At 42.0% G+C, this 22930-nt stretch overlaps 1 protein-coding gene across 1 annotated transcript in view; it reads right to left on the bottom strand.

The window, feature by feature from the left end:
• The window catches only part of SAMD12 (sterile alpha motif domain containing 12), a 177037-nt gene extending 157783 nt beyond the window's left edge, over nucleotides 1-19254 (bottom strand). Inside the window, exons 1-2 of the mRNA XM_088022882.1 lie at nucleotides 19149-19254; nucleotides 17708-17886 (exon numbers count right to left, since the gene is read on the bottom strand). Coding sequence (XP_087879008.1) covers nucleotides 17708-17886; nucleotides 19149-19254 — 285 coding nt within the window. The remainder of the gene's footprint in view (nucleotides 1-17707; nucleotides 17887-19148) is intronic.
• Between the last annotated feature and the right edge of the window lie 3676 nt (nucleotides 19255-22930).

Raw genomic sequence — 22930 nt, 5'->3', positions numbered from 1 at the left:
GACTTTGGGATGTTTGTGGTATTTGCCATCTCTTTCAGATTTTTAATTTTTTGTGTTTTCCCCCCTAATACTCATACTAAGTTTTGTATTTGAAATTCTGTAGCAAAATTACCAAAACTATCTAAGCTTCAGACCCACAAAACCTGTACCTACTCCAGGAACAAAAACAAAAACAAAAGCAGTAACTAGAGTAAAAGTAAAACTACAAGAGCACATTTAATGAAATAATGAGTTTTTGAGCCCAATATTTTAAAAAATTTAAACTTTGGATAATGCCTAACAAATAAATCCTTTTATTTACCCATTTGGTAAGAAAAAATTTTCAAAAAAAAAAAAAAGCACATTTCTGTATTTTAAGTTGTATTTGCATTGTTCTTCCATAGGGTTACTTTAAAATGGGAATTAAAACCATTTTTAAGTATCCCAAACTTTAACTCAGGGGTTATAATCATGGTTTTCAAACTGTCTTCTTCAATGTAGGCAGCCAAATGTTGAACAGCATGTCGCAACCTGACTTGAAGTCAAAGAAGTTAGTGTACTAAAGGTTGTGGCTCATGAGATTATCTGATAAATTGTTCAGAAAGCTATAAAATACTTATTCCTCCTCAGTCTACAAATATAGAAATTGATACCCATCATTCAGTATGAAAAAAAACAGCTTAGAGAAGTAATGTTTAATGTTAATCAAATATCAGTGTACAGCATTTCTAAAAAGAAATACCTTCGTTGAAAATTACAAAACTGATAAGTAATGGGCTTGACTGCCATCAAATATAATATACATTAGGTTTTTCCTCCTGGATTTTTGTGTCAAAGGACTACATGTTCCTAAAGGAGGGATGCACCTTCCCTCTTCCGTTCCTTTTCTCTTTCCCCCTCCCCCAATGCACACTCACTCTCAAATAAATCTTTTAAAAGAAAAAAAGGTAAGCAGACTTTCCTAAGTGTGGTGGTAGGCTCACCAGTGTTATTTTTACCATGAGTCAGATGTACATACTTCACATGCTATTGTATGTATCAATTATTATTATTATTTTTTTTTAAGACAGTGGGAAAGATGCATGAACTTCGTTGTCACACAACAGCAGCTGAAGATGCGGGTCCTCGCCACCCATGCCCAGAGCACAAAGCTCAAGGCAACTGCCTGCTCTGCCTAACTGGGTGATGGCTCTGGGAATATATCTAGGAGGAAGGGGGAGAAATCCTTAAAATGCTGGGAGGGTGGGGGGACGGACACCCAAATACAACCTGAATTTCCTTATTTATCTTCTGAGTGATGATCTATGATAAAGCCATGACCTATGATCCAAGAAAGCTTCTCTGCAAACATCCTGAATATTGAATAAAGTCCCAAGTAAGAAAAGCCAGGATGAGAAAAAAAAAGTGACTCCTTCTCGTGTCTCTAGCTTATTTCTTGCATGTGTCTGCAAGTCATTTCACTTCTTTGCCCATCAAGTTTCTTATCAGTAAAGTGAGAGGGTGGTATTACAAGATTCCTAATGTCCATTCTAATTAAAACCATTCCTTTCCCCTGGATCCTCTGACTTTTCATCAAGGCCACAAGCCTTCTGCTTCCTGAAAAATAGCTGCTAATCTCGGGGCTCCATGGGGGGGCCAGCCTCGACAAAATGGCAGAGCTGGCTAGAAACTCCCATGACTCACAGAAGTGCACTAATAAGCACGGCTGTAAATAACTTCATTGCGCTAAACCCCAGATGTTGCCAATAAATATTAGCCATGGAAGCCCAAGAGAGAAAGGGGTCATTCAAGGAGAAGCACTTGTGTCTCAGAAAGTTCCTGTGTAAACAGTACAAGGTGCAGAGCAGATTTGCATTCAGGAGGGAAAAATAGGTCAATTTTTCCAAGACAGTGATTGCTTAAGCAGATTAACTCCCCCTCCCACGCCACCCCTCCCCTCATGACAAACGGAAAAAAACGACCTCTAAATTTTAAGCCCAACAATTTAGACCAGTTACAAATGCTGAGCACTTAGTGGCACATGCTAGAAGAAAGCACACCATATGAAAGGAAATCAAAATGAGAAGGACATGGCCACTAACTGCTGTTAATTACACACAAACACAAAATGGGGCAGTAGGGATACACATGCAACAGAAGGTCTCAACACTGGTAACTACCACTGGGACCCAGGAGAAGAACTTTAAAAATCTTCAAATAGTGATTTTAGTTCAGTAATTGAGAGTAAAAAAGAGGACTGATCGTCTTCCATCTGTTAAAAAGAAAGTTATGATCGATAATGACTTCTAAGTAATTGTTAAGCACACCCATCTTTGTTGGGGGTTGTATTTGGCCTGAGGTTCAGCAAGATGCCTGCCTGTGAGTAGCTTACATTTTGAGCAAGCATCACTGTATTGTTTCCAGATGTCACATGGATTGATCTGGTTAGGCTAGGCTTATGTGGCAATAACAAACATCCCTCAGAATCTCAGGACACAAGTTTATTTCTTGCTTCTGTGAAAAGTCAGCTCTAAGTCAGCTCCCAGGTAGCTGTCCTCCATGGGATGACTTGGTGATCAAAGTTCTTTTAACTTGGTGTTCTGCAATCTAAACATGTAGCCACCATAATCTCCAAAAAGAAAGAGGGAGTTGGAAGTTTTGCCAGGGTTTTGCTGCTGTTAGTACTTGTTGCTTTTTCTCAAGAGGCCGTCTAGAACTAGTCAGTTTAAGAGCCTGGGAAGTGCAGACTTCCATGAGCACAGGAGGAGAGAAGCAGATACTGGTGAACGAACACAAGCGTCATTCCATGAAAAGCACTGGTAAAAGCAGATACACCCTCACATCCCTATGCAAGGTTAATAAGCCTTAAAGCCTAAAAACTGTATGAGCTGCTCATCCCCAACAACTCTATTCTTCCCCCAAACCTGTTTCAGCTGCTAATTCCCAACAACCCTATTCCTCCCCTTTTCTGAATGCTGATAATAGGCACTAGCCTCTTCACTACAAGTGTAAACCCATTAACAGTAGGCAAGTATGGCTGTGGGTGAGAGAAGTCAAAATCAGGCTGGACAAAACAAGGCAGGATTAGCTATTTCCACCCAAGTGCTTTCATGCTGTTACCATTATCCTCCAAACTAAACAGTCTAGCTCTTAGGCTCAAAGTCCAATGATGACAAGCCAAGAATAACAAGAATCAAAGCAGCAACAAGACAAGCAGAGAAACCAAAGGGATACCACCTCCTAGAGGTAAGGACCAATGGAAAACCCCTTGGTTCCAACACACATACTTACTCATACACAATGCAACACATATGGCCTTTGGTCTATCTCTAGCTAAGACCTCCCTTGTAAACCTAGATTCACAAGCTTAATAACCTACTTGATATCTTCTCTTGGATGTAACTCAAATTTTAAAATTAACATGGTCAAAATGAAACTTCTGATTTTCCCCCACAAAGCTTCGCCTTTTAACACCCTCCTCCCTTGCCAATTTACCTATCTTAATTAAATAACACCAATTCCCAGTTAGCTGCTCCAACCAGAAACATCTGAGTCATCCTTGATTCCTCCCTTTGCCTCATGGGTTATACCTAATCACATCTTACCAATTCTATCTTCAAAATGAACTTAAATTTGCCCACTTCTCCGTGTTTCTCCTGACTCCACCCTGGACCAACACACCACCATCTCGCAACACCATGAACTCCAATAGTCACTTCCCAGCCTCCCCATTTCTCTTCTTGCTTGCTTCTAATCAACTCTCTGAAGAGCAGCTTGAGTCTTCTCTTTGTAAGTCCCTCCCCTACCTAAAACCCTTCAATGATTTCCATTGCACTAAGTATAAAATTCAGACAAAACCACACAATCTCTCCTCCAGTATCCTCTTGAGCCATTTGTAAACATGACACATTGGTCTTCTTTTCTAAGCAGGATATAGTCTGTACTTGAGGGTCTTTGCACAAGCTGACCCAGTTCCATGAAGTGTTCTTGCTCCCAAAAAGTGTTCCTGCTTCTTTTGGCGTGGTGGTATTTTTAACATTTTTAACAGTTTCTCAGACCTCAGTTGGTTTCCTTCCAAATATATATTAGAATTTGCATCACAGTACATGTTTGAAATCCAGTTTCCACTTCTGTCTTGCTCAATATAGTATCACCAAAAAAGGGGTCTAATAGATACTTTGAATATAGAATGACATGCACATTTTTTAAGGATACGGGAGCCATTCTCACAGAATAAGAGGTTAACTATACCTTTTATACTATGTCAGCGTCCTGTTTACCAAGGGTTTACAAACTAAATGGCCTATAGAAGCCCAGCTGGAAACACAAAGAGTAAAGAGGGCCAGGCACGGACAGAACCAAACTAAAAGGGGTAACCGTTGACAGCTGCAACTGGTATAAATTTAGGCTTATCATTTCCAGGTTTAAGTTTGAGAAGTGGGAAATCTGGAGCTTTTAAATAAAGAATTTCTGGGTTTTTCCACTGTTGAATCAGTGAACTTTAAGTCTGTGTGGGCAAACAAAACTTGTTGATAAACCCAATATGGCTATAGGCACCCAATTTGAAATCCACTGCTAAAAGAAAAAAAAAAGGAAAGAAAAATAATTATATTCTCTAATCCATCTGTCCAAGATATTTTGAGGATAATGATATTAATAACAATAGTAGCAAACTTACATCATCTTACAATATGCCAGGAGCTGTTTTAAGCACTGCATATATAAACTGCAGTGATTCTAGCTACCACATACTGAGGTAAATACGAGGATTATCCTGGCTGGACAGATGAAGACATTGAAGCCAGAAAGAGGTCAAGAAGTTAGCCCCAGGTGGTACAGCTATTAAGTAGCAGGGCAGGGATCGGACCTAGGCCCTAGAGCCTGTGAGTTTTACTATGTAATTTGAAGATAAATCAAAATAGTGAAGTCATATTCTCTATAAAAATGCCTGTTGGGCGCCTGGGTGGCTCAGTTGTTGGGCGTCTGCCTTCGGCTCGGGTCGTGATCCCGGTGTCCTGGGATCGAGTCCCACGTCGGGCTCCCTGCTCCGCGGGGGGCCTGCTTCTCCCTCTCCCACTCTTTCTGCTGGTGTTCCCTCTCTCGCTGTGTCTCTCTCTATCAAATAAATGAATAAAATCTTTAAAAAAAAAATGCCTGTGTGGTAACAAATCCAAGTTTTGATGTCTTCCTCTCTTCTGTTTGTTATAGTTCTGGCCTGTACTGGCCACCTCTCAGTGGTTACTATTATCTGGGCCTTTGTAGGGTTAACCCTTGTCTATTTAATACAACATGAGAGAAAGCTAGTATCAGATTCTCCCCCCCACCAAAAAAAGAGGTTACACAGTATGTAACATAGACACATGAACAATTAGGGGCTAAACTGCTTAATTATATTAAGAATGAGGAGGTGCCAGAGTCTGGCTTTGGTTGTGGCATTTGGCCAAAAATCTGCTATTAGGATTTGGTTTTGACCTTGGTTTTTAGCAGACCAAGTAGCCAAATGCCATTTCAACCATGTTTCTGGCAGCCCCAAACTTGTATGCAATTAATGATCATTTGATCATACAAGTTATTTACATATCTGATCACCATAGCATCATCGATAACAAATAGGGGTGGGGACCCCTGGGTGGCTCAGTCTGTTAAGCATCCGCCTTTGGCTCAGGTCATGATCCCAGGGTCCTGGGATCGAGCAGGGAGCCTGCTTCTCCCTCTGCCTGCCGTTGCCCCTGCTTGTGTGCTCTGTTTTAAAATCTTAAAATGACAGATGGGTGTCCTTCAGGTTTACTGTTGCTATATGAAAATTCCCTCTCCAGTAAAACAAGGCATGTAACTTAGAGGTAGATTCTCCTGGTATGCTTCATACAAGATAAAAAGTTTATCAGCCTAGTGATAAATGTATACTGATTACAAAAATCCATGTAAACAAAAAAGTAGCTGTACCCCTCGGGCATATACCAGGCATGGCTACCAGGCATGGTTATGAGTAATAGGGATCTAACACTGAACAAAACCAGTCCCTGCTCTCACAGAGTTTACACTCTGGTGGATGAAGGTATAAGATAATCATGCTCATAATACGGAAGCGATATACCGTTTTAGCAAGTGATGAGTACACTGGAGCTGGGGAGGAGATCAGGAGCATTGGAAAAAAGGTCATTATTTAAATAGAAGAGCCCATGTCAACTTCACTGAGAAGGTTAAGCAGCCAAGACTGAAAGGGGATGAAGCATTGCCTGTGCATCCTGAGGAAAAGAAATTGCAGGCAGAGCGGACAGCCAGTACAAGGCTCTGAGGTGGGAAGATGCCTGGCTTCATCCTGAGGTAGCCTAAGCAAGGAAGAGTGTAGTAGCAGATGACATGAGTGACTTGCCACAAGACAGATCACGTAGGGCCCCGGAGGGCATCTAAAGGACGTTGGCTTTTGAGGAAAACAGGGGGCCATTAGATGAACAACAGGATCTGACTGCTGAGTTGAGAATGTTTTACAACGAATAGTGTGAAAACACTGCTTTAAAAAACAAAACCACGATAACAAAATTAAGCTTCATTTTGACAATTTTTTTGAAAGCATCTTTTTCAAGTACTAAAAAACTAAAAGCTTTAGTTTATGGGACTGTTTCAGTGAAGTTGCCTCATGACTTTCAACCAAGATGGCAAGCCCAAGAGTAGAAGTCTTTAGTAGTTATTGTTGGAGGAGAAAAACTTAATGACTTGGGGGCAGGAGGGAGGTGGGGGTGGGTATATGACCATGAGCACGACCCTGTAGTGACAGAGATGGACAAAAATGTAGGTTGCTCCTTTACTGACCTCAGCTGAAAGAGAGCATATTTTCAGTATCACAGATGTGCAATGTAAAACCACAAGAGCTGACAGCTTGGAGAAATTATTACCACTGCATTACAATGCCAACTTTAAACAAAATCTGCTTGGGATAATTTTAATTAAGTTGTAATAAATAGACATTCTTATTAATATTCCAGGTTATTCTTGTATGCCAGACATTCATTCTACGATGGTGATATTCAACTTTAGCCAAAACATTATTTAACACTCAGCTATTTGGCTTCTGGCCAAAACGCATATTTGGTATTTTATGGACCAAATGTTTGGGTCCCCTCCCAATTTCCTAACTTGAAGCCCTAACCTCTAGTGTGATGGCATTTGGTAATGGAGGCCTTTGGGAGATAGTTTTAGATGAGATCATGAGGGTGGGGCTCCATAGGATTAACATCCTTTCAGGAAGAGGAAGAATGACAAGAGCTCACTCTCCCTACCATGTGAAACCACAGCCAGAAGGTTATCCATCTGCAAGCCAGGTAGAAGGCTCTCACCAGGAATCAATTAGCTGGCACCTTGATTTTGGGACTTCTCAGGCTCCAGAACTGTGAGAGGCGTAAGTCTATTGTTTAAGCTACCTAGTCGATAGTATTTCACTACAGCAACCCAAGCCGACTAGGATAGTGTATATCTAAGGTTACCCATGAAAGCAACATCTGAAAGCTATTTCTAATTCATAAAGAACTGGAAGTAATGTTTTAGGTATGGATTGGTACCTGGTGGTCTGATTTTCAGTTTAAGTCATTAGTTCTTAATCATTTAAGGAGAAGCTGTTGTTTTCCATTTCCTTCAAGTTTTACCTCAAGAAAATAGGGTAGCAATCAGGGGAGTCAGACGATGCTTACACTGAGGACCCTGCAGAGAGCTATGGGTGGGGATGAAGGAAATTTGTCATCTGAAGTCTTGGCCAACGCTGGAGGTAGCAGAGATCACTGGGTCCCGACACAGAGGTCGGAGAGTCTTTAAGTTTGGAATGCTTGCCTTAGACTGCAAAACAGCTATTTGCCCTGGCACAGGAACAATCTAGACTTTGTGAGGATGAAGGATAGCAGATGGGCTATGGAAGTATTCTTTGCTCGCCCTGTGTAGGATATCTCACTTGCACTCACCATTCAGAAAAGTATTCTCCTGACATGGTCCACCATCACAGGAAGAAAGATTTATCTTTCCGCTCACTTGCAGAGAAGCTAAAGATAACAAAACTACAGGGCAAAAAACTATAGGAAGACTAAGCTGTCGCACATCAACTGATTCATTCATCAAAGATATTCTTTATTATGTGCTGGACACTGTAGCAGGTGATGATGTTATAGCAGTGAACAAGAGAGACAAGATCACTGCTTTCAAGGAGTTTTAATTTTACTGGAGACACAGAATATAGATTTCAAACAGGAAGAAGTTCTATGAAGGACAAACCGTGATGTCAGAATGTGCCTGGGGGACTAATTCAATTAGGGTGGTCAGGCTTCTCTAGAGAGACCATTTTGAGCTAGGACCTAAATGAAAGGCATCAGCTGTGCAATGATCAAGGGGGAAAACAGGCAGAAGGGATGGAAAGTACCAATGCTCTCCAGACAGAATGACCTTGGTATATTCAAGAAACAAAGACAAGTATGTCTGGAGCTCAGACAACCAGAAGGGACCCTGCTATGTAGTGAAGTTGAGAAGGCAAGCATGGCCCAAATGTCTTAGAGTCTTATCACTCATGACAAAGTAAAAAATCTACATTTGTTAAGTGTTATGAAAACTATTAAGCATGCTGAGCAGGTGAATGGCTTCCTCTGATTCAATACTGCTGTGTGGAGAATGATCACTGGAGGACAAGAGTGAAACGGAAGCCAGTTAAGAGGCTACTGATGTAGTCCACGGGAGAAGAGATGGCGAGATGGATCCATGTGATGGCAGTGGAGACGTGACACACATGGATTTAAGAGTAGGTAGTTGGGGCAGGTGGAATACTCATTGGCATATCATGTTCATTCGTCTCTATACAAGGGAAGTGCCTATGCCATTTGCAATTTGTTTCTTTTACATAATGGAATACTCCATTTTTCCAATTATTACAAAATCTTTCTCAATGTATGAGTAATATCATGGCAGTTTTAAATGATTACTTATTACAATTTTTTTTCCTTTCCAACTATAAACTTTTGATAGCTTATATCCAAACAGATCATAAGCTGTGCTCATTCATATGTTTACAGAGAAGAGAAAGTTTCTTTAAAATGATTTGAAGTTCCCTCTTACCTCCCACCCCTCCCCCCACAGTTCTCTAAAATATTGGGTGTGCAGCATCAGAAGCTGAGCTGTCTAGCGCCTCCCATCTGCTGAAGCATAGGCAAGGTGATATGCAGCAGTGAGGACAAGCAGATGTGCATCTAAGCCATAGGTCCATCACATATCTCAGTGAAATGCACCCACTTCCTCAAAGTCACATGGAGAGCCCCATGCAGAGCCATTTACCATCTGGCTCTTTATTATAAAGTTTGCAAACCCCTGTTCTATATGGTCACCTAAGTTCAAGTGTTCATAGCCTATACTGTAGTTGCTGTTGACCTATCAAGGAAAGCAGATATTTGAAAATCTTCCTAAACATGCATTTTTTTTTTTTTAAGATTTTATGAGGGAGAGAGAGAAAGAGAGCATGCGCACACATGCGCACAAGTGGGGAGGAGAGGGAGTATCACCACGGAGAAGGGAGCCCAACACAAAGGCTCGATCCCACCTGAGCCAAAAGCAGATGCTTAAGCGACTGAGCCACCCAGGTGCCCCGCTAAACACGCATTTTATAAAGAAGGTATTTTAGCATGTGTATGTGCACGGAGAGAGAGGGTAAAACTGTATGTGCTCAGAGAAGATGTGTGTTTGTTAATCTAAAATGCCCTTCCCTAGGAACTAGCATCAGCTCTCTAGCTATGGGTGTAGGCAAAGGCCAAACCCTGCTTTCTTCTACTACCTTCTGATGTTCATCTTACTCTTTCTCACATTTTCATGTGTGGCTCTGCTTTACCTGTTTGAGTTCTTTACTCAGCTGGGTTAACTAGGGTTCTCAGATACTTCTAGGCTTTTCCAAACTCACTCATCAAGGACTAGGCATCTTCATCACAACTACAGAATAGGCTCACTGCGGTCTTAAATCCCACGTATGTTTATCTCTTCCTCAGGTACAAGATGTATATTTGCCTTTATGTAGATGCATAGTATTCTGAACTGTCTCAATTCTGAATGTTAAGGACTCTAACTGCTTCCATGGTTGGATATTGATCTTCAGAGTTTCAGAATGGAAAGGAAAAGCATTTGGGCAGAGTGCTTCCAGACAAGCCCTCCCTAGAACTCAAAAGCCCTCTCCTTCAGAGGCCTGTCTTTGCTGTGTCAAAACTGTCAATGAAACTGTAACTCGGTTCTGATCCACCTGCTCTTAGGAGCTCCATCTCCCCCGAACATCAACTTTCATTCTGCAGCTTCGAATGGTACACACTATAGTCTTAATACCCCAGAAAAGTACCATGAGCCAAATGGCTCTAAGAACTTGTGTCATATAAATCTGTCAGCATAACAGAGTGAAAAGCACTGGCCATGGATTAGAACTATGTTTCAGGCTAGACTGGGCATCAAAATATTGGAGAACCCATCGTCTCAGTTCCCTTACCTATAAATTAGGTGGGCAGATGCTCCCTAAGGTTCCTTCTTTGTTGAGCATACCACGAATCTGTGGCTCAAATACATCCTACGTATTCCACTTTTCAGAGCTCAACACTTCGGTAATGAATGCTTACTTCTTCAAATATGGGTTTGCTGTAGCTTTTCCTGAGATCTTTCCAAGTGCCCAGTATGTATGTGTTGGGGCCCTGGAACTCACACAACATGAAGTCATTCTGGCTTGTCTCTCTCATTCTGACCCTTCTGACAATTCTTGAAGTGTGTGCTCATTATGTTTCCCATGCATTATGTCCCTTCATATCACTGGTGACATTATATTGGATTGGCAGCTTCTTTTGGAGACACGCTGGCTCCCTGAGCCAAGAAATACAGATAGCCAAGAATTAGATCATTCTGTCCCCAAATTGCCACAGACCTTCTCAGAGGCAGCTGAGCAATGTAATCTGATCAAGGTTTAAGTACAATCCACCCTTCGCCTTTTAACCCAAGTCAAAATTCTTTTAGTTTTCTGTTGTAATCCCAGATGAATGCTTCCTGCTCATAGTTACAAACGTCCACCAGCCACCTCCAGTCAACTCTCATTTATCCGCCTGTGGCTTATCCAAAGCACCAGGCTTTCTCCTCCTCCTGCCTCCAGCATCAAGTTCCAGGCCAGCTCCTTTAACTCTGTGCCAAAGAAATACAAACTAAATCTAATATTAGCCTAATGAGAAAAGGCTATCTGCTGCCAAAGATTCACATAATGCATCCCAAAGCCAAAGGCAGGCAATTATTCAGTTTTAGATGCTGGCATTGTTTCTCCCTTATATAAACAGAGATCAAGATTTTCAGTACTTCTCTGAGGAATACAGATGACATGCAGTGTTTTTTTTACCTCTTCTTCTGCCTGGTTGGCCAGATTCTCAGTATAACAGATTCTATTTTCTTTTCAAATAAATAAATCATTTGTACATTTAGCGTCAAGGGAATAAAAAAACCCTGGGTTTGGAGGCATTCGACTTATATTTGAATGCTAACTTCCTCTAGTTGTTAGCCAGAAACTAAGTTTTGGCAAGTCATTTGAACACTTTGTTTTCTTAGCTACAAAATGGGGATACACATTAAAAAAAAAAAAAAACAGGGGCGCCTGGGTGGCTCCCTCAGTTAAGTGCTCAATTCTTGATTTCAGCTCAGGTCATAATCAAACGGTTTTGAGATCCAGCCCCATATACCAAGCTATACACACACACACACAACTGAGCAGTCACACATATATGAGGGACACTCAAAAAGCCATCTCCAAAAAGCCACCAAGACTCCTGATCATCACTCTGACTTACCACTTTACAGGCTCTAGTGAATTACCATTGTTGGCCAAAAATAACTAAGAATTTACTGTAGGAAACCCTTATTTTACAGGCATAAGAACACAAAGGGAGCGTTTCCTCATGAGCACCTAGAAAATCAAGTCTAGAAGGCAAAAGTTTTTCATTTTCCAACACTGTGTTTAGGCCACTGGCGAGCATACATACTAGAATTCCAATGGGAAATGGCCAGGATACTACCCGCTGATAGGCTGATGCAGTCCACGGCCAGAGTTGCCATGGAAACTGAAATCCCAACCATCAGAGCATTTGGGATCATTCTCAAAACAGACCCCTATTCCAACATTTTTTATGACTGATGCACCTTGGAGGCAAGGCCAACCAAGGACAAGAGTCAGAGAGAACGTTAGTACTACTTTTTCATCTTCCTCCTATAACCCAGAGAACTTCAGTAGCTTTCTATAGATCAGAGCACTGCTGACAGAACTTTGTGATGTTCTAGGTCTGTGCTATCCAAAACAGTAGCCCCTAGACACATGTGGCAACCGACCACTTGAAATTTGGCTGGTAGGACCAGGGAAATGAATCTACTGTATTTAATTTTAATAAATTTAAATAGCTACATATGCCTAGTGGTTACCATATTGGACAGTGCAGGGAGAAAACAGATCCTTGCTCTTCATTGCAGCATTCAAATCCCATAAACTTGGCTCTAACATACTGTTCTAACTGTTTCCAAAGCATGAGTCTTGACTCCAAGGAGACTGATGCTGAGCACACCTAAGGACGTCTGCTGCCAAACCTTGGCTCCAGGTTCCACTTCATTGCTTCCATTCTTACGGCTGCATATTTGTGTTTTACCTGTATTTCCCAACAGAGGTCCAGTTCTACTCTGCTGGTGCATACTCTCTGGCTGCCCTGTCTCTATGGCTTGTGAGAAAAGGCTTAATAAACCTTGGACCTGGGCCTGTCCAGGAAGGACGACCTCAGCCTCTCGTAGGACTATTTCCTTGTAAACTGCTATGTGGAACTATACAGAGTCTGAGGACTAGGAGTTGGCCTTGGGCCTACAGGACTAGAATGGTAAAAAGAATAAAAATAAATCAATGGGAAACAGAGGCTGTGCCTTCTCTGTGTTAAGAAGACCACCTTGGCTCTCATCTCTGCCAGCTATACACGCCCCTCTATGGGGGAGGGGACAAAAGAAGCTGTGTACCTTTATAATTTCTGCACCTCCCTAGGAGATGAAAACGCTATACTTCTTAGCTCTTGCCCCATATCCAACTATAAAACTAAGTTAACACAGGGGTTTTTTGTTTGTTTGTTTGGTTGGGTTTTTTTTGCATCTTCGACTTGTGTGGTTCTGCATATATAGTCTCTCCTGAGTCCCAAGTGCTCAGAAGCATTTAGAATTTGCATTGGTAAATATCTCTTGCAGATCCACATTTCAGTTGGCTCCGTTTTTTGTTTTTTTTTTCCAACTAGACTCAATGCTGCCCAGTCATGAGGCTTAATTAAAAGTGAGCTTGGTTCTCCACTGGTTTCCCTTTGGTCTGTAAGAGCTACGGGCATCTCCTGGCACAGACCCCCCTCTTTCTGGAACTACCAGTTCTAGTCTTTTGAGGATTAGAGCCAAAGGCTCTAAAATCACATTCTAAGAGAAGTAAAAAAGATAATTTTTCCAAGAATAAATATGAGAGAAAGAGAGGAAAGAGATATATATTTTTAGATTATGAAAGCAATACAAATTTCAGAGCCAACATGGTATATTAAAAGCTCATGCTACAATCCCCCCTTCCTCAGGCTCTAGAAACTTGAAAGTACTAGAAAGTACATTTTTTTTTAAAGATTTTATTTATTTATTTGACAGAGAGAGAGCCAGCGAGAGCAGGAAACACAAGCAGCGGGAGTGTGAGAGGGAGAGCAGGCTTCCCGCCGAGGAGGGAGCCCGATGTGGGACTCGATCCCAGGACCCTGGGATCATGACCTGAGCCGAAGGCAGACGCTTAATGACTGAGCCACCCAGGTGCCCTAGAAAGTACATTTTTAAGTTGATTTAAAGCAAAGCTTGAAATCACGGAGGAGAAATCTTTAGGTGTCAGAAAACCATAGCAGTGAGGGGGCATGAAGCTCACTACACCTGCTGGGGATCTGGGACAGGTGATGTGGGGAGGGATTGGTTTCAAAACCCAACATGGCTGGACTCCAAGTGGCACGGCCACAGGCAGGATGGGGAACTGGAACCAGGTTCCTTGTGTGAAGCCTGCAAGCAGGAAAGTGCATATGGGATGGGGGTGGGGAGCACTTGGTGTGCATCATCAGTAGCAAAGGGATAGAAAGTCAAACTGAACTCTAACATAACACTTGGCTAGAGCTGTGACATCCCAGAAAGTTCAAGAAGAGGCAAACACAAAAGCACCTCACAAAATGGTCTCCACAACTGAAGGCACGTGAAGGCAAGAAGTCTCCAAGAGAACTCACTGCCTTAGCAAAGAACTTACTAGCAACAATGGGGAGGCCTGGAAGGAAATACAGCACCTTAAAAGGCAGAATATCGACTCAAACAGAAAAAGTCACAGTTGAGCTACTCAGGTTAATAGAGCAATCTGAAAAAGGATTTGAAGTCAATACGCTTAAAAACATGCATATCTTTAAAAACAAACAAAAAAAACCTCAAAACAGAAATGAAGAGAATATTTTCCCCATAATCTCAACTCCGGATATAAACCGCTGTTCAAATTGTGGAATAAACTTTTCCAGACTCAGTGATGTTTTACAGAAAAAGACCTTTTCACATAAATGGGAACATACTATATACGCTGTGCCGTCTCCCCTCATCCCTCGCTTCAAAATATCACACTAATGTTCCCACATAAATACTGATAGAGATTGAATGTCTATGTTCTGTTAAAATTCATAGTTGCCCTCAATGCGATGGTATAAGGAGGTGGAGCCTTTCGTGGGTGCTTAGGTCATGAGGGTGGAGCTCTCATGAATGGAATTAGTGCTCTGAAGGAGGCTCCAAAGAGCACCCTTGTTCCTTTCCACCATGTAACACAGTGACATGATGGCCATCTATGAATAGGAGGTGGGCCCTCATCAGACACCAAATCTGGTGGCACTTTGATCATGAACTTAGCCTCCAGAACCGTGAGAAATAAATTTCTATTGTTTAGGGGACCTGGGTGGCTCAGTTGGTTAAGCATCTGCCTTCAGCTCAGGTCATGATCCCAGGGTCCTGGGATCCAAAGCATGAGTCTTGACTCCCTGCTCAGTGAGGAGCCTGCTTCTCCCTCCCCCTCTGCTTGTGCTCTCTCGCTCTTTCTCTCAAATAAAATCTTTAAAGAAATAAATTTTTATTGTTTATAAGCCACCTAGTCTGTGGTATTTTGTTATAGGAACCCGAACAAAGATAAATACATAGGTTTCCTTTATCCTTTTAAAGGGAGGATTCTGTCCCATTGCATGAAACGACATAGTTCCTTTAGCCAGCATCCTAGAAATGGACATTTGGGCTGTTTCCAACATTTTCATATTACAAACCATGCCAGAGTGACAACTGTCCTGCAGTCATTTTTGCACATCTGGATCATTATTTCTTAGGACAAGTTCCTAGAAAGGGAATTATTGACTCGAAAATTACACACACTTAAAATTTTAATAACTACTATCAGACTGTCCTCCAGAAAAACTGTACCAATTTATACTACTGAGTGGCTTTAAATGCAAACATTTCTAGCCAGAGATATTTTTTTTTTAAGTTTAGAGTAGGTCAAGTTACCCAAGATGCACTTACTTATCTAAGAAAAAAGAAAACTCACCACTCCAATAACCCTCTCAAGGCAACAAGAACATTTAACTATGTTTGTACATGCACAAAACAAGTTCACACCGTGGCACAGGTTTGGTGTAGGTAACACTGCAGGTCTGCAATAATCATACTCTGGTCCTTATTTTGAATTGTGCACCCCCCACCCCCACCCACCACTGCTGTCATCAGGTCCTCCATGAAGAAAAGCAAATACTTTGTCTAGGCTTTACTAAAACTTCTGGTCTGTTCACTCCTAAATATGATGTCAATGTGAAAACAATCTCCGTAACACCCTTTCACTGTAGATGAGCAGGATAATTCAAACGAATGTGGTTCCAATATGTGGTCTGGTCTACTCCCGAGGAAAGGCTCATTATAGACTACTACATTCTCTGAGAAGTATGTTTTCAGCAAAGCAGCCATAAAGTGATCTAGAGGCAAAGGCAAATGCTACCAATGTGAAATTCAGGAATTACTACAGTATCACATATTCCGAATAATTCACAAGTAATCACATCATGTCAGATTTAAAGAAAACTTTATAATTCCTGAACTGCTCTCAAATGAGATAATCTGGAAATGTTTAAAGTTGAATTAAAATCAGACAACTAACAGCTTTTCTTCGCTCTAATTTTTAATATTTTAAGCATCCTTTTGAAAAGATCCTACTCAAGCTATTTATCTTCCTAAAGATCCTTAATACTTTTTTCTCCCCCTTGCTCTTTCAAGATGCCTGTGTAGCATCAGAGATTGAGGAGGTTTCAATGTAACAGGATATAACAGGGCTCACCTATTTCCAACTCTGCTCACAAACCAAACTTCAACATCAACCAATTTCCTATGAGATGCAATTTCTCTCCACTAAAACGCTTAGTGCAAAATATGTGCAATATCTTGGCTAAATCATTTCCCATGCTCTACAACACACACAAGCATGCACTTCAGGTCATCAATTTTAATTATTCACACTCAAGAAGGGAAGCAACAATAGTAATTATTCAAAACTGTGGATAAAGCAGAGAAATTCACATTTGATTTTGGAAGACGTCTGGAGTGGGGATTGATTTTGGAAGACCTTTGGAGTGGGGAGGGAGATGGTTATTGTAGGACAGCAAAATGACCCTTCTACTTCAAGTTTTTCTTGGGTGATTGTAACCTTTGCTTTCCAAGGCATGCACAGATTCATTCACACAAACATCTGAAAGGAAATTCCTCTGTAGAGAATGCACAAGGGAGAAACCAAATACCACATGAAGACAAGTTTCTTTAATTTCTAAGGGGCAAACTAATATGAACATCTTCAACTGTGCCCCAAACATGAACATCTTCACTGATTTCAGATAAAAATCCATCTACTGCCAGTTCCATTGTGGGAAACCTTTACAACAGGTGGTCCTTACTAAAGGATCATCTACCTGTCCTGTCCCATCTTACTGGTGTGTTATGTGCCTACATCTAAGACTAAGAAGAACTAAGTATCCAAAAACAAAAGAGAAATGGTTATCTCTTTCATTGATTAGAGTCCTGTTTATGATTGTCTACCTCACAGAATTGTTACAGAGACACACTAGGCCATACATCAAGAGTCTTGGAAACAGGACCTGGAATATATGCATTTATTTAATAAAAACACCAGTGATTAACAGTGTATGTCAGCAAAATCCCTCATACACATGTGGCACTGGGCCTTTTTACAAAATCCTTCCAATGTATGGTATTATTTCATCTGCTCAACTCGATGGTGGAGGGAGTTTTTACGATCTCTACATAAGAAGAATCTGAGGCCTGGATAGTCACATGATATGCCTAATGTCATAAAATGATAAATCTGAGAGACTGGCAAACAAATCTTTCACCTTTAAGTCCAACACATTCTTCTTGATAGCCCATTCTATACCACGCTCAGCCTCATGACATGACAAGGCCCCCAAATGTGTTTTAGTTGCACCCCAAAGGGGATGCAGTCAACATTTTGGTTTATTATTGCCTAGAACCAAGCAGCAGTCAGTTGTTCGTTTAACTGAACATACAACAGTGAGTAGTGAAAAAGCACCCTCAAGTTCTCTGTGGCTGGACCACAAAATATCGAAGTTGTAACTTTCGAATCTCCATAATTTGGCGGATTATGACCTACCTTAGCCGTCTCAGCTTCTGCTGGCAGTCGCTTGGGGGTTCCTTTTTGGTCAAGCACCTTCTGAAAATTTTTGTTTTTAATGGATTGAGATTCAACACCTTCCCCTTCAATCTGCAGTTTAATGCCTTCGGCCCGGGCAGAGTGATCAATACCCCGTGGATTCAAGCCACAGTGGAGAGCTAGGAGAGAGGGGAAAAATTTAACTCCAAACAAGTCCGACAAAGAAGGTGTCCACGACAGATGGTATTTCATCTGACCTAAGCAGGAAGAAACAAGGCAGCAGTAAGTTTAGAGGTGGTGTGATAACTATGGGAAATCCTCTGGGGAGAAGGGAGCATGACGTGGAGGGCACCCTGAGCTCTCAAGTCAAAAACTTCAGTACAAACCCAGAAACCATCACTTCCAATTTGTCTGACCTTGAGCAAGTTACTAATTCCCCCATCACAGATGAGAATACCAAATCAGGCAACTTCGTTACTGCCTCCCACACACACACAACTAGTTCAATCCCTACGGTTTAGCTTCTAGTCTCTGCCTCCATCTGGAGAGCACTCCTTCTCTCCCCCTCTGAACCTATTCAAGCACCCGCTGGAGTGCACCCTCTTAAATTCAGTGCACAACTATTTGCTGAGCACTTACTATGTGCCATCCCTGGGTTAGATCCTGAAAACACAGGTTTTTATACGACAGATGTTCCCTTCAAAGATGCTATGGTTCAATAGGAGAGGCAGAAAAAAAAAGACAAAAGGACAAGTGATTTTGAATGAGTTATTATTGCTACATGAAAGAAGGAAAGACCAAAGTGGAGGGTTCCAAGGAGTCAAGCCTAGTGGCTTCTGACTTTTCCTGTTTTACCCTCTCCACATCCTCTAACATGGATACTCCAGCAAAATCTACAGCCCATTTCCTGAGCATGTTTATTCGTTCAACAAATACTTACTGAGTCCCTCCACTCTACCCAGTATCCTAAAAGAAATAGCAATGAATGTTATGGGAACCGTACATTTCTCCCAGATGACCTCCATGAACCACTAGGGGTGTGGATGGGTGTCTCTCTCTCTCTCACCGGGGGGGGGGGGGGGGGCGGGAGGGGGAGAGAGAGAGGGAGAGAGGGGGAGAGTGTGTGTGTGTGTGTGTGTGTGTGTGTGTGTGTGTGTGTGTGTGTGTGTGTGTGTGTGTGTGTGTGTGTGTAGTAAATTATCTCACCTCCCTGGGATCCCACCCCTTCAAATTTTGTGCATTTGAGCCCTTTGGCCTCAGAGGACTCAGGGCCAGAGCCTCCCCTGCCTCCATCCCCCTCAGGACTCTACCTCACTCATAACCTTTTACTCAATATCTTCAGTATCTCTCCTTTCTCAGCATTCTTCTCTTTTAGCCAACTGCTGCAATTCTACAATTCTTCCCTTACTTGCACCCCGTTCAGGTCAGGGTTTCCTCCTACCTGGCTTCCGAGAGAGTAGGTGACACCCGAGGGACGAGGGTAGGCTTCCCAGAAGTGAGGCAGGGGTGCCCTCCCCACTCTCCATGCTCTCCTTAACAGCAATCATCCATTCCCACACTCCAATGCAGTCAACCTGCCGTGACGCCCAAATGTTAACTGCAGCTCAGAAAGACCCGTTAGGAGCTTCAGATGACAGTGAAACTTGGAACTCAAGATCCCAATTTCAGGGTATCACTGATACCTCAAATTTAACATGTTCAAAGCTGATTCTTGGTTTTCCTACCACACCCCCCCCCCAAAAATGCCTTTTCCAGTGCTCTCCAGTTACACAGAAACCGAAGAGTCATCCTTGGCAGGGTTCCCTCCACGATTTGCCACAGCCCTTCCATCTCTCGCCAGGCCCAGCAAGCTCTACGCCCACAGTGTTGCTCCAATCCATCCATGCGGTTCCCTCGGCACTGCCATCACCCTGGTCCGAGCCACCCACGTCTCTCATCCACACTGACTAGCCCAACTGCTCTTCCTTGCTTGAGCCCTGAAATCCCATCTTTAAAAAATGTATAGGTCGGATTGGGAGACGCTTTGGCTTAGAACTTTCTAATGGCTCATTTTATACCTACATCATTCAAAAACCGTAACACGGCTAACAAGGCCCCTGCATTACCTGTCCCCTTCCCGCTTTTCCAACTTCATCACCCACATATCCCTCATTTACTCTACTCTGACCACATACTTCCTTTTCACACTTCCTACTTCTTGAACACATCAAGTTCTTTCACACTTCCCAGATTTTGTATGTCATTTCTTTGCCTAAAATGTTCTCCCCATTCCTCACCTAACTCCTACTCATCTGTCAGGTTTTGGCTTAAAGAATACTTCTTCAGATAGGTCTTCCCTTAATCCCCTTCCTCATCCCCTGCCCCCACCCCATGTTGGATCATTGTGCCTGGAACAGTGAGTACTCAAATATTGAATGATCTTAAACTACTTGTACAAAGGTCTATCTGCATGTGGTCCTATTTATATCCCTCAATATGAAAATTATCTGCGAATTTCTCTTCTAGCTTCTAAGATTCTTAGAGTCAAGAACCAGCCTATTTCACGGTGCACAGTAGACATTCAATATGTATTAGTTCACGCCTCCTCCCTTACGCTTTGTGCTGGATCTCAAATGATCTTCATAAAAGCTCGGTGAGATGAATTACATTCATTTCACAGACGGGGGAATGAGACTCAAGGCACATAGTCACAAAGTGATACAGGTATCTACTGGGGATTACAAAGGTCAAGCATCATTTAGGATTATGGATGATTTCAAGCTTTGGATGAGCAAAACCAAAATAGATTAAATAGTAAGGAAAATTATTAGCTTTCAGAACAGGAAGTTCAGTAATGGTGAAAGTCCAGAGTTTGTGGATTTGCCAGCTCAATAGGGTCATCGAGGATTTTGATTTTTTTTCTTCATCTTTCCATTCTGCTATCCAGAACATCACCTATGTATGTCCTAAGTCTGGGTCCCCTCATGGCACCTAGAGTTACAAACTTCTGGTTCTCATCTAGCAATAGTGACAGTCAATGGTTGACATTGTTCTCTTTCCCCTAATCCTCCTCCAAACTTTCATTTTATCTCACAGCCCAAAACAAATCACACACCCATTAATGAACTAAAACCCTGGCAGTGGAGATAGGGTTACCCTTAAACCAGCTGGCCCTTCAGCTGAAGTTCCAATCCTCAGACCACATCGCTGTTTTTCCAGAAGGCAGGGGCAGAATGGGTTTTGGAGAACCAATCACAATGCCCATTTGAGGCAGTGGTAGAGAATTCAGTAGCCAAAGTCTGTAAGAGCAGGACACTAATTACTATTACTATCAAATCAGCTTCTCCATCTCCAAAGAATGACCTATTTGTAATGGATATTCAAAATGTTAAAATCATGATTGTATAATAATAAAAAAAAGTTTGCTTGTAAAGGGAGATGAAAGATTAACATGGGATAGATTTGGACATTGGAGGAAGAGTAACATATAGCTTTGATCTTTCTCTCCAGCATGATACCTGGCTACTTCCTGCCTTGAAATTCACAGCCTCCAAATACCACTGACTTGCTGGTAGCTTCTGGTAACCTCCTGTTCTCCTTCCTCACCAAATCAGGCTCTCATACTTCCTTCATCTTTGCTCAGGCTGGTCCCTCCTCTTAGAAAGAGGTTCTACTCCACCCCAGTCTTACTTGCTCCTTTGGGAGGCTAAGTCCACACACCCAGTGTGTCAGCTCAGACCCTCTGAAAGCCTTCTAGGGAGTTTTTGGCTACTACAGCAAGAGCCACTGGGATACGCTTCTTCCATGTACATAGTACCCTGGTTCTTCATCTCCCTCAGTCTATCGAGGAGCCCTACCTCACCGATCTGTACACCTCTCCTACCACAACTACACGTTCCTCAAGGCAGGCCCTACCCCTTGGTCACCTCCATGACCTCCACTCTCCAGTCTAGAACCCGGCACGTAATAGGCCTTTAAGAAACATTGGTTCAGCTGCTGAATGAACCAGCAATCTCTTCTCTTTATACAACTGTGTCTTAAATCAAAAGGAAACTTCTCTCTGCTGGTAAATACCTAGCGTTTAAAATGTAAGGTAACTATAAACATGAAACAGAATATGATGTTTTGACTTTCTACACACGTAGCCGCCTTCCTCACACAAATATTTTAATCCTCCATAGCTATTCCCCCCTCGCCTGCAAACCCAGCAGTTGATTTAGGTTTTGTGCTTGGGTTTATTTATTTAAAACCATTTCTGACAGGCTTTGCTTTGTTTTCCCTGAAACTTCATGTCCCTAATATTTACAAATCAAGCAACTTTCAAATGGCCTCTTTACAAGCTGTGACCTTCACTTCTTTGTTCATCATGTAAAAGGAGCCCCGTCTGAGTTCTTTCTGTCCTCATCACTGCCCTTTCTTGTTTTCACTGAGGATACTTACTCAATTTAATGGGCTCAGCAGCTCACAGGTCAGCTTTGAGATCTTCTTTGTGCTTCCCTGGTCTTCCTGACCCCTCTGTACCTTCCTGATTCCTAGTTACTGAATGGACAACGCAAGCTGTCAGTGAGTGGTCTTTCCCTCAAGGGCTGCCCTCGTCATTTTCATATTAGAGTTGCTAAATACTAAGCTCTTTAAAATCAAGAATTAAAAAACCAAAGATTTCATAAATATTTCTTTAAAAAAGTTAATAGGGACTTTTAATTTTTTTTTTTTTACTGCAAATGCATAGGCTTTTGCATTGTTTTCATGATGCCACAGCAAAGCTACCATCTCTTTTTCATGTGTACAAACCCATCCCCTTGTGTTCTGCTACTGCGAATGTAAAATAGCGCAGCTGCTGTAACACTATATGGTGATTCCTTAAAAAACAAAACAAAACAAAACAAAAAAAAAAACCACGCACAACCAGAGGGACCCCGGGGTGGCTCAGCTGGTTAAGTGTCTGCCTTTGGCTCAGGTCATGATCCCAGGGTCCTGACAGAATATTCAGTCCTGAGAAGAAATGAAATTCTGACAGATGCTATAGCAGGGATGAACCTTGAAGACATTATGCTAAGTGAAATAAGCTGGCCACAAAAGGACAAATATTGTATGATTCCACTTATACGAGGTACTTAGAGTAGTCAAATTCACAGAGACCAAGTACAACAGCAGTTACCAAGGACTGGAGGAGTGGGGGATGGGGAATTACTGCTTAGTACAGTTTGTTTGGGATGAAAAAGTCCTGAAGATGGATAGTGGAGA

This window comes from Eumetopias jubatus, unplaced genomic scaffold, assembly GCF_037043125.1.
Source record: "Eumetopias jubatus isolate StellerSeaLion01/CBP00866 unplaced genomic scaffold, mEumJub1_p1.0 scaffold_4, whole genome shotgun sequence".
NCBI lineage: Eukaryota > Metazoa > Chordata > Mammalia > Carnivora > Otariidae > Eumetopias > Eumetopias jubatus.
This window is presented reverse-complemented; position numbering and strand designations above follow the sequence as displayed.